This window comes from Nyctereutes procyonoides, unplaced genomic scaffold (genome assembly GCF_905146905.1).
Source record: "Nyctereutes procyonoides isolate TBG_1078 unplaced genomic scaffold, NYPRO_anot_genome, whole genome shotgun sequence".
In the NCBI taxonomy this organism is placed as follows: Eukaryota; Metazoa; Chordata; class Mammalia; order Carnivora; family Canidae; genus Nyctereutes; species Nyctereutes procyonoides.
The window spans coordinates 6,586,295-6,601,538 of NW_026575036.1; the positions used below are offsets into that span (position 1 = coordinate 6,586,295).

The 15,244-nt window shown below is 38.5% G+C and overlaps 1 protein-coding gene across 9 annotated transcripts in view; it reads right to left on the bottom strand.

The window, feature by feature from the left end:
- Positions 1 to 15,244, bottom strand: part of RECQL (RecQ like helicase) — a 45,798-nt gene that overhangs the window by 20,568 nt on the left and 9,986 nt on the right. For all 9 annotated transcript variants that reach the window (XM_055318594.1, XM_055318591.1, XM_055318597.1 and 6 more), the window contains 4 exons: positions 11,447 to 11,644; positions 9,994 to 10,173; positions 7,556 to 7,662; positions 1,202 to 1,400 (listed from right to left, as the gene is read on the bottom strand). In XM_055318594.1, coding sequence (XP_055174569.1) covers positions 1,202 to 1,400; positions 7,556 to 7,662; positions 9,994 to 10,173; positions 11,447 to 11,644 — 684 coding nt within the window. The remainder of the gene's footprint in view (positions 1 to 1,201; positions 1,401 to 7,555; positions 7,663 to 9,993; positions 10,174 to 11,446; positions 11,645 to 15,244) is intronic.

Genomic DNA, 15,244 nt, shown 5'->3' on the forward strand with positions numbered 1-15,244 from the left:
AAAAGATGCAGGAGTGAAGACTTTGACAGAGTGAGATCTTAAGAAGGCAGGAAAGGATGAAGTGGGAGGAGTCATGGTAACACTTATAATAAATGGTCTCTTGCCTTACGAAGAAAAAACAAGTCACTAATGTTTGGAAAGGGAAAGAGGGCGACATCCAGACCTGCTGGTACCTATTTTCTGGGGACTGAGAGGCATCTGCAAGTAGGAGTTAGGACCTAATGAGAAGTGAGAAGTTAAAGGCATGAAAAGCTTGCTGGGAGGAATGCTAACAGGAGACAAATCAGGAACAAGGCGAAGGACAGCAGTCTGATGGCAGCTGACCTGAGGTGTAAATTAATGCAGCTGTAAAAATTCTTCCCACCAGTGTTTAATACTGAAAAAGCAGGAATGGGGGAATAGAGGCCTGGAGGGGTCCAGAAGCACAGTCTGGCACAGAGCCTGAGGCAGGTAAAATGCCAGGCAATCCAGGAGAAACAGAAGTGGCAAGAGCAGAGTCTGAAAGGAGGCGAGAGTGACTGTCAGGTAAGAAGTGGCAAGAGCAGAGTCTGAAAGGAGGCGAGAGTGACTGTCAGGTAATGTCTCAAGCCCTGCTCAAATGCAATGAGGGATTAGAGGGGACCCCAGGGGACCATCTGCGTGTGAAAGCAGGTTCAGAAAGAAATGAGGTTGAAAATCATGAACAGGATTGCTTAAAGCTTAAGGTTGTTTTGCACAGAACAAGTCTGAGTGATCTGCTTCCAGCTATGACTGCAGGATTAGGTTGGAGGAGTACAGAACTAGGTTCCTAAAATACCTGCCCCAGTCCCCCACACTGTAACCCCAAGGTGGTAGTTGGGTGTTGACCAGGAAGTGGAGGCTGAAGACTGAATGATGACTAAAGAAGACAACTCTGAAGCAGATACAAATTCCTCACTGAATGTGAGGGAGAACCTGGTGTCAGGAAATCTTTATGGCTAAATGTGGAAGCTAATCATGTTGCTGAGAAACATGCATTTCAAGGGATAAAGGCAATAAGACTAAGCACTCCGGTGAGAGAAGTAAAGATTAAAGACTCAGCCTCTCCATTCTCCTTATAAGGCAAGAGAAAATGAGCAACAGCTAGCTGATGAAATAATTTTAACAGAAGCAGGGATTTCCATCATGTGAGTAAGAAAACAGTCCCTAGCATCAAGGAGTATTCTAGATACATCACACATACCGGGTCTGAAATCATGTCCCCAGTGGCTACAACAGTGAACTTCATCCACAGCAATCCGGGTAAATCTCCTTGCTTCATAGGCTTTCTCTAGTCTCGACATGAACATTTTGCTCTTTGCGATTTTCTCTGGAGTCACATAAATTAGCTTTAGCTTGGAGTTCTTATTTATCATTTCAGCATGAACCCATTTCACATGCTCCTATTAAAAGTAAAAACAGACACAATGATGGAACTAAGCTGGCAGACTGGATACTAAGTGGTAAATGAAGAGGCACTTACTCAAAGCAACAGCCTTGGACTGTTTTAGCAGATGCTGAGTTCATTAAAACTGAGCCCATGTCCCAGCACTAAACTTCAGGGCAGCTGTAAATAGCATTTTATTTGTTTACTTGTATTCAAATGCTGATAAAAGAATAATCTCATTTGACAAAAAACAAAAAAATAAAAGTGAAAACACCTGGGGCACCTGGGTGGCTCAGTCAGTTGGGTGTCTGACTCTTGATTTGGAGTCGGGTCGCGATCTCAGGATCATGGGATCAAGTCCTATGTCAGCTCTGCACTCAGTGCCAAATCTGCTTATCCCTCTGTCTGCTCCCTCCCCATACCCAGTCAATCCCTGTTTCTCTCTCAAATAAATAAAATCTTTAAAAAGAAATATCCCTGACTCTCCAGAACTTCTGGCAGTTCTGTAAATGGAAAAAGCAAGATTAAAGAAAAAAAATTGTACTCACATCTTATGAACTACTAGTAAAAGCAAATGAAAACTGGACTTGACCTTGACCTATCCTCTTTTCTTTCCAGTTTTTCAAACAGCAGTGATATGGCATGAATCTTTAGTTATCTGCAACTTCTAGCTACTTTCATTACTATTACTTTCTTTTTCAGGGTTACGGAAATATAATAGAAAAAAGCAATGTTCTCCACGTTCATTCTGTTGAAGGAGAGAGCAATTTGGACATGAGAGTTTAAATAAAACAGAAATAGATGGAGGAAACTAAAGGAACCTAGCTACCTGGAGATATGGCTGACACCAGGTCTGGGAAGAAATATGCAAAATGAGCAAGGAGTAACTTCTCATAAAGCAAGCTAGGAGTCAAAAACTATGCGGTGAAGAAAAAAGATTAAGAGGTGCTTACTGCCCAAAGACAGGACTATTTTGGCAAAATAAAGAATAACACAGATTAAGATCTATCAAATATGTTAAATGTCCGTAAGTTTATAATGATACTTAAAAAAAAAGACCTTACTGATCACCTTTAGAGAATGGTAAAGGGAAAGAATTTTTAATATGGTGGTAGACAATACGTAAATGAACAAGCATGGTTGTGTCCCAATAAAACTTTATGGACACTGAAATCTAAATTTTATATAATTTTCACACTTCACAAAGCATTCTTCTTCTGATTTTTTTAACCATTCAAATATATAAAAACTGAGGAGCACCTGGGTGGCTCAGTCAATTGAGTGTCCAACTCTTGGTTTTAGCCCAGGTCATGATCTCAGGATTGTGGAATCAAGCCCTACATCAGGCTCCCCACTCAGCAAGGAGTTTGCTTCCCGTTCCCTCCCCTCCTCCACCCCACATGTGTGTTCTAAAATAAATAAATCTTTAAAAAAAAAAACGAAAAAAAAATATATATACACACACACACATATATACACACACAAACCAAGCAACGAAGACTAGAAAGGAACAGAGACCACCACCAGAAACACCAACTTGACAGATAACACAATGACACTAAGTTCATATCTTTTAATAATTACTCTGAGTATAAATAGACTAAATGCTCCAATCAAGACACAGGGTATCAGAATGGATAAAAAAACCCATCGAAATGCTGCCACACGAGACTCATTTTAGAGCTAAAGACACCTGACTATTTAAAGTGAGGGGCAGGAGGGATGCCCAGGTGGCTCAGCAGTCAAGCACCTGCCTTTGGCTCAGGGCATGATCCTGGAGTCCCGGGATCGAGTCCCACATCAGGCTTCCTGCAATAGAGCCTGCTTCTCCCTCTGCCTGGTCTCTGTCTCTCTCTCTCTGTGTCTCTCACGAATAAATAAATAAAATCTTAAAAAAAAATACAATAAAAATAAAGTGAGGGGCTGGAGAACCATCTAACATACTAACAGACATCAAAAGAAAGCCGGAGTAGCCATACATATATCAGACAAAGTAGATTTTAAACCAAAAATTGTAACAAGAGATGAAGAAGGACACTAATATCATAATTAAGGATTCTATTCACCAAGAAGATCTAATAATTGTAGATATTTATGCCCCCAACTTGGGAACACCCAATTGTATGAATTAATTAATAATAAACATAAAGAAATCCATTGATAATAATATTAGAGGACATTAACACCACACTTATAGATGATCTAAGCAGAAAATCAACAAGGACACAATAGCTCTGAATGACACACTGGACCAGATGGCTTTAACAGATACATTCAGAACTCTTCATTCTAAAGCAGCAAAATACATTCTTTTTTAGTGCACATGAACATTCTCCAGAATAGACCACATACTGGGTCATAAATCAGCCCTCAACAATTACAAAAAGACTGAGATCATACCATGCAGATTTTCAGATCATAGCACTATGAAACTTGAAGTTAACCACAAGAAAAAATTTGCAAAGACCACAAATACACAGAGATTAAAGAACATCCTACTAAAGAATAAATGGTTTAACCAGGAAATTTAAGAAGAAATTAAAAAGTACATGGAGGCAGGGACACCTAGTTGGCTTAGTGGTTGAGTGTCTGTCTTTGGCTCAGGTCATGATCCCAGGGTCCTGGGATGGATGGAGCTCCACATCAGGCTCCCTGCAGGAAGCCTGCTTCTCCCTCTGCCTAGGTCTCTGCCTCCCTCATGAATAAGTAAATAAAATCTTAAAAAAAAAAAAAAAAAAAGCACATGGAGGCAAATGAAAGTGAAAACACGATGAATACTAGAACAGTTTAATGAAACTAAGAGCTAGTTCTTTGAAACAATAAATAAAATTGATAAACCTCCAGCCAGACTTGTAAAAAAAAAAGAGAAAGGACCCAAAAAATAAAATCATGAATGAAAGAGAAGAGATCACAACCAACATCACAGAAATACAAATAATTATAAGAGAATTTATGAAAAATTATAGGCCAACAAACCAGGCAATCTGGAAGAAATAGACAAATTCCTAGAAACATACAAACTATGAAAACTGAAACAGGAAGAAATAGAAAATTTGAACAGACCCATAACCAACAAAGAAATTAAATCAGTAATCAAATATCTCCCAATAAACAAAAGTCCAAGGACAGATGGCTTCTCAAGGGAATTCTACCAGACATTTAAAGAAAAGGTAGTAACTATTCTTCTCAAATTATTCCAAAAAATAGAAATGGAAGGAAAACTTCCAGACTCATTCTACAAGGCCAGCATGACCTTGATTCCAAAACTAAAGACCACCCCTCCCCAACTAAAAAGAATTACAAATATCCCTGATGAATACAGACGCAAAAATTCTCAACAAGAAATTAGAAAATCAAATCCAACAGTGCATTAAAAGAATTACTCATCATGATCAAGTGGGATTTATTCCTGGGCTGCAGGAGTGGTAATACTTGCAAATCAATGTGATACACCATTAATAAAAGAAAGGATAAGAACCATATGATCCTCTCAAGATGCAGAAAAAACATCTGCCAAAATATAGCATCCATTCTTAATAAAAAACCTCAACAAAGTAGGGATAGATGGGACATACCTCACTATTATAAAGGCCATATACGAAAGACCTAAAACTAATATCATACTCAATAGGGAAAACCTGAGAGCTTATCCCCCTATGGTCAGGATCAAGATAGGGATGTCCACTCTCAGTATTATTCTTTAAGTACAGTAAGGGAAGTCCTAGCTTCAGTAATCAGACGACAAAAAAGAAATAAAGGTATCCAAATTGGCAAGGAAGAAGTCAAATTTTCACTATGTACAAGCGACAGGATACTCTTTGTAGAAAACCCAAAAGACTCCACCAAAAAATTGCTAGACTATATGAATTCAGCAAAGTTGCAGGATACAAAAGCAATGTACAAAAATCTGTTCCATTTCCATACACCAACAATGAAACAACAGAAAAAGAAATCAAGGAATCAATCTCATTTACAATAGCAACAAAACCCGTAAGATATCTAAGAATAAACCTAACCAAAGAGGTAAAGAATCTGTACTCTGAAAACTATGTAAGACTTTACGAAAAACATTGAAGAACACACAAAGAAATGGGAAAAACTTTCCATGCTCTTGACTGTTCTTGGAGGAACATTGTTAAAATGTCTATACTATTCAAAGCAATCTACACATTTAATGCAATCCATACCAAAATATCACCAGCATTTTTCCCAGAGCTAGAACAAATAATCTTAAAATTTGTATGGAACCACAAAAAAAAAACCAGAATAACCAAGTCAACCCTGAAAAAGAAAACCAAAACTGGAGGCATCACAATTCCAGATTTCAAGCTATATTACGGAGCTGTAGTTAAGATAGTATGGTACTGGCACAAAAAAAGACATATAGATAAATGAAATGGAACAAAAAACCCAGAAATGGACCCACAGCTCAAATGTCAACTAATCTTCAACAAAGCAGAAAAGAATACCCAATGGAGAAAAGAGAGTCTCTTCAACAAATGATGTTAAGAAAACTGTACAGTAAAGAATGAAACTGGACCACTTCCTTACACCATACACAAATTCAAAACGGATGAAGGACCTAAATGTGAGACAGGAAACCATCAAAATCCTAGAGGAGAACACAGGCAGCAATCAACTATAGCAACTTCTTACTAGGCATGTCACCACAGGCAAGGGAAACAAAAGGAAAAATGAACTATTGGGACTTCCTCAAGAAGCTTCTGCACAGCAAAGGAAACAATCAACAAAACTAAAAGGCAGCCTACAGAATGGGAGATAATATTTGCAAGTGATATATCTGATAAAGGGTTAGTATCTAAAATTTATAAAGAACCTACCAAGCTCAACACCCAAAAATCCAGTTAAGAAGTGGTCAGTTGACATAAACAGACATTTTTCCAAAGAAGACATCCAGATGGCTAACAGACACATGGAAAGATACTCAACATCACTCACCATCAGGGAAATACAAATCAAAATCACAATGAGATATCACCCCCATCTGTCAGAATGGCTAAAATTAACACAAGCAACAATGTGTATTGGCAAAGATGTGGAGGAAGGGGAGCCTTCTTACACTGTTGGTGAGAATGCAAGCTGGTGCAGCTACTTTGGAAAAATGGTTTGAAGATTCCTCAAAAAGTTAAAAATAGAACTAGCCAACATTTGAGCAATTGTACTACTAGGTATTTACCCAAAGGATATAAAAATATAGATTCAAAGGAGTACATACACACTGTTTATAGCAGCACTATCAACAATAGCCAAACTATGGAAAGAGCCCAAATGTCTATCAACTGATGAATGGATAAAGAAGATGTGTGTGTGTATGTGTGTGTGTGTGTGTACATAGATAATGGAATATTACTCGGCCATCAAAAAAATGAAATCTTGCCATTTGCAAGGATGTAGATGAAGCCACAGGGTACTATACTAAGTGAAATAAGTCAGAGAAAGACAAATACCGTATGATTTCACTCATATATGGAATTTAAGAAACAAAACAGAGGTAACTGGGTGGCTCAGTCAGTTGAACATCTGACTCTTGGTTTCTAGTCAGGTCATGATCTCAGGGTTGTGGGATTGAGCCCCACATCAAGCTCTGCACTCAGCAGGGAATCTGTTTGAGCCTTCTCTCTCTCCCTCTCTTTCCCCCCTGCCTCTCCTGCTGCTTGTGCACACTCACTCTCTCTAAAACAAACAAATCTTTAAAAAATAAAAAGTAACAAATAGATGAACATATGGAGGGGGAGAAAATGGGAAACAAACCATAAGAGACTCTTAATCAAAGAGAACAAACTGAAGGCTGATGGAGAGAGGTGGGTGAGGCATGGGCTAGGTGAGTGATGGCTATAAGGAAGGCATTTGTTATGATGAGGACTGGGTGTTATATATATAAGTGACAAACCACTGAATTCTACTCCTAAAACCAGTATTGCACTCTATGTTAACTAACTACAATTTAAATAGACACATACACACTATTCTTAGTTCACAGACCTTATAAAAATAGGCAGTGGGCTAGAACTGGCCCATCAACCATAGTTTGCAACTCCAGATATGGTTATCAGTTTATGATTTTATAACCAATTCAATTGTAACCAAGGCTCCTACTGCAGTGAAGAGTTTAAATTAAAAAAAAAAAAAAAAAAAGCCACAGAAGCATACCTTAGAACTAGAAGCATTTAACATGGTAGCTGAAATTCCTAATTGTTTTAAAACCATTAACTGGTCTTCCATAAGAGAGATCAATGGGCAAATCACAAGGGTAAAACCTAAAAGAGAAAGTATCTACTTTAAATTTTATACACCTCCAGAATAAGTTTTGACCACTCACCTGAGGGCACCACAACATCGATATACTTCCAATTTTTCATCCTCATTAATAAAAGATATATTCTAAATAAATGCTCATTAGCCAAATAAGCAAATATTAGACAGAAATCTCTTTCCTTATTCAATACTATAAAAGTAAAAATAGATACCATTCTGAATTTTTACTTATTTTAACAATCGGTATTAATCATCTTAGCAAAATAATATAAATCAAGACAAATACTGCCCAGTTATATCAGGAGAAAGTTATTCCAAAGAAAATATAGCAACCTGTATAATTACATATGATAGTTACATGAGTATTGTTCCACTTACTGAACCAGATTAATATATGCTGAGTAGAAATCAGTTAATAGTACACTGAACGAAATGCTGACAATACAGCCCATTTCTCTTATTACTAAAATCGTGCACAATTCTAAGAGTTATTCTACATTATTAGAATCACTGACTTTGTCTCTGGAGTTTGTCCCTTAAAATAACCTGAGACCGAGCAGACCAATTAAAAAACACACTCAGGTTCAGCATTTATCAGGGTTTTATCATCTCAAATAGTCTCTCTGCTATATTTTCACATTCTCCTCAGTGGTACCTTCTCACTACATTTAAACATGGGCAAGTCTCTCTTATCTTTGAAACACCCTGGACAGCTAACTGAGGGCCCCTCTCCTTTTCCCTTCATACAATTCTTTCTAAAGAATGTTCCATTCATTAGTTCCACTTATCAACTCATCTTCCTTCTCTCTCCATTCCCATAGAAGTTCATTCTCCAAACGTACCCTATTTCGGTGAACAACTTCACCATGTGTCCCAGCCTAGAATTCGGACATCATTCTAGACTATCCCTTCTCCTACCACCCGACCTCCCCACACTCCCACCCTGTGTCCAATGAATACCAACTCCTACTGTATCTACCTCCTAATTGTTTCTAGAATTCCTCTATCTTCTAAAGCACAATTCTGACCAGTCTCTTACCTGTACAAAACCGTTCAATGGTTTTCCACTAATCTAAGGAAGTTTTTATACTATCTTTCAAGATTCTTTCCACAAGTCCTCCCCCCTGACTGCTTGCCACACTGAAATTCTTCCAGGTTACTGAAGACTCCTACCATGAAGGTTCTTACTTTTGGGCTCTCAGAAATACTGCTCCCCTGCATGAATACTCTTCCTTACTCTCCTGTCCTATCTTTGCCTTCTTACCCTTCAGCTTTTAGCTCAAATGCTACTTCCACAGGACAGCTTTCTCTGACAGCCCCAGGCCAGACCTTTGCACTGACTTAATTCCCTATTAAAATCTTTATCACAGGGCAGCCTGGGTGGCTCAGCAGTTTGGCGCTGCCTTCGGCCAAGGGTGTGATCCTGGAGACCAGCGATCGAGTCCCACATTGGGCTCCCTGCATGGAGCCTGCTTCTCCCTCTGCCTGTGTCCCTGCCCCCCGCTTTCTCTCTCTGTGTTTGTCTCTCACAAATAAATAAATAAATAAAATCTTTATCACAAAACCTTTATTACAAATGCTTGCAATTACTTATATTCTCTAGACTGAGGTCAATAAACTAAAGGACTAGCTGCTTGTTTGGGTAAATCAAGTTTTAATGGAACACAGGCACATCCATTAGCTTGCATGTTGTCTATGGCCACTTTTGCCCTATAGTGACAGTTCAGCAGCTGCCCAGAGAGAGACCTTACAGATCATACCTATCCCATTTACTGACTGCTCTGCTAAGGGAAAGTCTACTGAGCCCTGCTCCATACCCTTATTAGTCCCCAAACAACAGCATCAGTATCACCTGGGACCCTATTAGCTGTACAAGACCTAGGGTCTCACACAAACTCAGAATCTGCATGTTAATCACATCACCAGCGATTCTTACACACACTACAGTTTGAGAAAGCACTGCTTTACACCAAGAGCTCTGTGAAAACTAGGACCTTGCCCGTTCTGCTTACTACTCTTAGTTACAGTGCCTAACACCACCACTGATGCTCGATAAAGATCTGGGACTAGAATCCAGGTCTGTGAATTTCTTATCTAGTACTTTATGTACTACATGTTTTTTAACTTATGTTTTAAGAACCAGATAAAAGAACTAATTCTGTTCAGTCTTTAACATTCCTTCTTTAAGTAAATCCTTTAAAATTTCTATTAACATAAAGATAAAATAAAAATGCATTTGATTTTCACATAGGTATGGTTAGAAATGATTTTTTTAAAGAATTAAAAGAGATATATCATTTCTTCAATATAAAGGAATCTTTACTAATACCTACCATCCGAACATAATGCTGGTAACTGATAGCATAAGCTCTTTCCACCTCCTGTAGGCATAACAAGAAATACATCCTTCCCAGACATTGTTACATTAATAGTTTCAAGCTGAAGCAGTCTGAACTTCTGCAGTTTAAAGATATTTTGCAGAACATCTTTAACTTTACCAGACCAGGGAAAATCTAGACAGAGGAAAAAAAAGTTAAATATATTAGAACTATTTAGGATTATAAACAAGATACAAATATGAATGGCTGCTTTTATATTAGAGAAAAACAGGTAAGAATTTATATAAGACTTATAATACTATTAACAATTTAACTTTTATACTAACAATTTTGTGATTAGTTTTACTCACAAAGCTAAGCAAAAACAAATAAACTGGTATGTGATAAGAAACAGTACATCAGGGCAGCCCTGGTGGCTCAGCGGTTCAGCGCCGCCTTCAGCCCGGGGTGGGATCCTGGAGACCCGGGATTGAGTCCCATGTCAGGCTCCCTGCATGGAGTCTGCTTCTCCCTCTGCCTGTGTCTCTGCTTCTCTCTATATATCTCTATGTCTCTCATGAATAAATAAAATCTTTAAAAAAAAAGAAAAAAGAAAAGAAACAGTACATCAGAAAAAATGAAAACATTTGCCATTAACCTACACAGAAAAAGGTGCTTGATTGGTATGCAAAAAAGTCTGAATGTTGATCAAGGAATTCATAATATCATAAAAATCTTAAATACCAAGTTAACGGTTATGTAGAATTTTTTTATATAAATATCTTGTTAGAAGCAAATATGTGGGAAGCAAGGCTCATTAAAGCACTGCCATTTGAGAGTCATAGTATTCCATTATAACGTGATAGCCAGTGATGTACATAATGCTTGGCAAGATCTTGACTCAAGAAAGTTGTGTTCACTAGGGCAGGAAAATGTAGACTTTGGTAAGAATTTTGAATCTATTCTTTTTTTATTAATGGTTTAATTTTTTTCTAGTTAAAATTCAAAAAATTTAGTTTCTGAATTTAAAAATCTTTCTCTAGGCACTAATTGATGCTAGAACCAAATCTGGAAAAATAATGAAGTCTGAATAATAAAAAGCTTCATTCAAAATGAACATGGAGGGCAGCCTGGGTGGCTCAGCGGTTTAGCGCCACCTTCAGCCCAGAACATGATCCTGGAGACCCAGGATCAAGTCTCGCAAGGGGCTCCCTGAATGGAGCCTGCTTCTCCCTCTGCCTGTGTCTCTGCCGCCTCTCTGTCTCTGTGTGTATCTCATGAATAAAAAAATAAATAAAATCTTAAAAAAAAAATTAACATGGATAAAGAATGGTTTGCCTATTGGTTTCCCACGCTACTCAAAGAGCAGCCAGTTTCCCCTCTGGAAAGCACTGATCCAGGAACAATGACTGAACTCCTAGGTAAAGAAATAAACAGAAACAAACTAGCAAAGAAAAACAGAGTAAACCTTCTTTATTCCAAGCAGCAGGTGAAGAATCTGATTCACTGCTTTCCCCAACGTCAGAAGCTTCTAAGTGCTGCTTTATTCGGTTTGTTAGGATGTTCTTTTTCTGAATAAGCTCTTGTTGCCTTTCCAGAAGTTCCTGAATTTGAATGTCTACTGCATGTAGCTCATTGGTTATAGAATCCAATTCTTCAGTTAGAGCTACAAGGAAGGAAAAAAAAAAAGATACAATAACTAAACAATTAGTTTTAAGTTTCCCTATTGACTTTTGGATATTCTTCACCATCCAAATTATAGACAAATTTACAGTAGGAGACCAAGGTAGTTAACATGTGTGCTGGGAGTCACACAGACCTGAGTTAAATCTTAAGTCACTGTCTCAACTCAAGCTAAGTCCTTAACTGAGCCTCAATTTCCCCACCTGTAAAAGGGGATAATACCCAGCTTTCTTAGTATTGTTTTAAAGAATTAAGTCAAATAACACATGGGAAGTTCTTAACATAGTACCCGACACATAGTTATGCATCTAATAAATGATCATTATTACCTTTATTGTGTTGTAGGAGTTGGACCAACAATCTCCTAAGTGATTTAAGCAACCAGACTTTAAAACAAAAGGGAAGTATTTTAAAGTAATTGCCTAACTACTTAGATATTATTTCACAAAAACACTCATATTTGGGTTCATATGTTGGCATGAGGAGGAGCTGATGACTATAACAAGCTGATGTAACAATAAAAAGAGAACTTGAACTGACATTATAATTCAATCAAAACTAATTTATAAAGCAGTCTTAATGTAGGATTCTAAGCAATCCTTTATTAAGGCCAAAATGAGATTCCTTTTGATACCACAACAATAAAAACAAAACGTTTTAAAGATGTCCTTGGTGCTTGCTAAAACATCAGCGTACATTAATCTAGCCTTAATGCCTGAAATTTTCATAAGATGAAATCTCACGGTTATGATTTAAAATAGGATGCTATGGTGGCTTTGTATTATACCAACTACCAAAATTTTCTTCCCTCATGATTCTGGGTTACAATTGCCCACAAATGAACTCTGGTTTCAGACTTGGAGGTGGACATGAAACAGCAGCCAGCTTTACATTCAGATGGTTGGCATAAGATCAGGTGCTGTTGGGCTCATTCACCTTCTTGACATGGGCAGATGCCAGTTCCTCCATCTCCTGCTGAATCTCTCAGGGGTAGCAGGTTAGCCTACAGTTTCTTCTAACTTCCCCCAAATTGTTGGCCACATTCTTATACAATTTTCTATGGCAAGTGCACCAGCATCCTGGATGTCAGAGCCTTGTAGGCAATGACTCGCAAACACAAGGCCAAATGAGACACAGACAGGTCTCAGCTCATCTTTACCCTCCCACACTCCATCTCCATCTTCCTGTCTCTGATGCTGGCACTGCTGACTTCAGGACCAGTAATGGACTGCTTAACCAGGTACCGTGATCATATAGGAACTAATCCCTAAAAAAAGTCCCTTAAATCACTCATGATTCAGCTTCTCTGAGTGAACCCTAACCAACACCAAATGCTGTTCCAGAAGAAAAGAAACTTAAAAGTAGGTTCTCTAAATTGCTTCTATGCCACCTAGAATAGTCTCTGATTTAAAGATTTACAGATATTAATGACCCTTGTCTGCTGTGGTAAAAGGGACAGTGGTATTCCATGGCATGCAGTAGACAAAGTTATTTAAAATATAACCTAGACACCAGTAAGTATCTGGAGAGGGAGAGTCTCTGAGTGACTGAGCGTCTGCGTCACAAGGATATTTTTGTGAGAATAATGGGGTTGATTGGCTGCTTCTAAATATGCTGAAGAACCTGACAGAAATGCAGGATCTGCATAAAGAAGGAACTTCCAGTCTCTAATGATTATTAGGATAATCAAAAGAATCAAATAATCAAAAGAATCCCTTATATCCTATAGCTACAGGGTCAAGACTACTGAATACCAACATTCTGCAGGTGGCTGAATTCCAATGCAAATTGAATTTCCAGCCTTGCACAGACTCTTACATCAAAGTTAGGGCATGGATAAGGAAGAGGTGAGACTCTGCAATTGGGAAGGGAACATCTGGGCAGATTCCAACAAAGCAGGCTGGGAGCCTGAAACTAACTTGTGCCAAGTCTCTCTTGCCCTTCCTCCCCTTTCTCAGACAGCCTCCTGTCTGATTGCCTGTGATGGTCTTTCCTGAGGCAGCTGCTTTGCAAGGGTTTGCTATTCCCACTAAAAATCTGCCCTGTCACCTCTCAGTATTTCAAGACCTAAGAAGTCCTAGAGAATGAGATACAAATGTAATGCATAAAACGACATGAAACACACCAAGAGTTGTACTTTCCAACATATATAAACATTCCTCATCTTATCAAGCTTCACTTTACTGCATTTTGCAGATATTAAGCTTTTTAAGAAACTGAAAGTTTGTGGCAACCTGTGTTGAGCTAGTCTACAAGCACCATTTTTCTACCAGTTTGCTCACTCCATGTCTCTATGTCACATTTTGGTAATTCTTGCAATATTTGAAACTTTTTCATTATTATTACATTTGTTATGGTAATGTGGGATCAGTGCTTTTTGATACTACTATTGTAATTGCTTTGGGGAACCACAAACTACACCCATATAGGACAGTAAACTTAATAAAAGGGGTACATGTTGTGATTGTTCCACCGATCAGCCATTCCCCAGTCTCTCTCCCTCTCAATGGTCCTATTCCCTTAGACACATCTATATTGAAATTAAGCCAGTTAAGTTACTCCACGATGGCCTCTAACTGTTCAAGTGAAGGGAAGAGTTGCCTGTCTCTCACTTTATTTTATTTTTTTTTTAAATTTATTTATGATAGTCACACAGAGAGAGAGTCAGAGACACAGGCAGAGGGAGAAGCAGAGGGAGAAGCAGAGGGAGAAGCAGGCTCCATGCACCGGGAGCCCAACATGGGATTCGATCCTGGGTCTCCAGGATCGCGCCCTGGGCCAAAGGCAGGCACCAAACCGCTGCGCCACCCAGGGATCCCCCTGTCTCTCACTTTAAATAAAAAAACTAGAAGTGATTAAGCTTAGTGAGGAAGGCACGTCAAAAGCCAAGACAGGCTGAAAGTCAGCTAGATGAGTTGTGAATGCAAAGAAAAAGTCCTGGAAGGAAATTAAAAGTGCTACTTTAGCGAACACATGAATACATGTAAAGCAGAAAGCAAAACAGCCTTAATGCTGACATGGAGAGAGATTTAATAGTCTGGATAGAAGATCAAATCAAAAAAAAAAAAAAAAAAGAAGATCAAATCAACCACAATATTCCCCTAAAAACCAAAGCCTAATCCAGAGCAAGCCCCTAACTCTCTTCAATTCTATGAAGGCTCAGAAAGGTGAGAGAGAAATGGGCAAAAGAAAGTATGAAGCTAGCAGAGGTTGGTTCATCATGAGGTTTAACTTCCATACACAAAAGTATAAGGTAAAGGAACACCTGGGTGGTTCAGTCTGTTAAGCGGCTGCCTTCAGCTCAGCAGGGAGCCTGCTTCTCCCTAGCCTTCTTTCCCTCCCCAACCCCCCCCCCCCCCCCCGCTTGTGCTCTCTCTCTCAAATAAATTAAAAAAATAGTGTAAGATAAAGCAGCAAGTGTTGATTTGTAAGATGCACCGTGTTATCCAGACAATTTAGCCAAAATAGTTAATGAAGGAGGCTTATAATAACAGATTTTTTCACTGTAGACAATATAGCATTCTATTAGAAGAAGATGCCAGGTTGGACTTTCATAGTTAAAGACAAGTCAATGCCTGGTTTC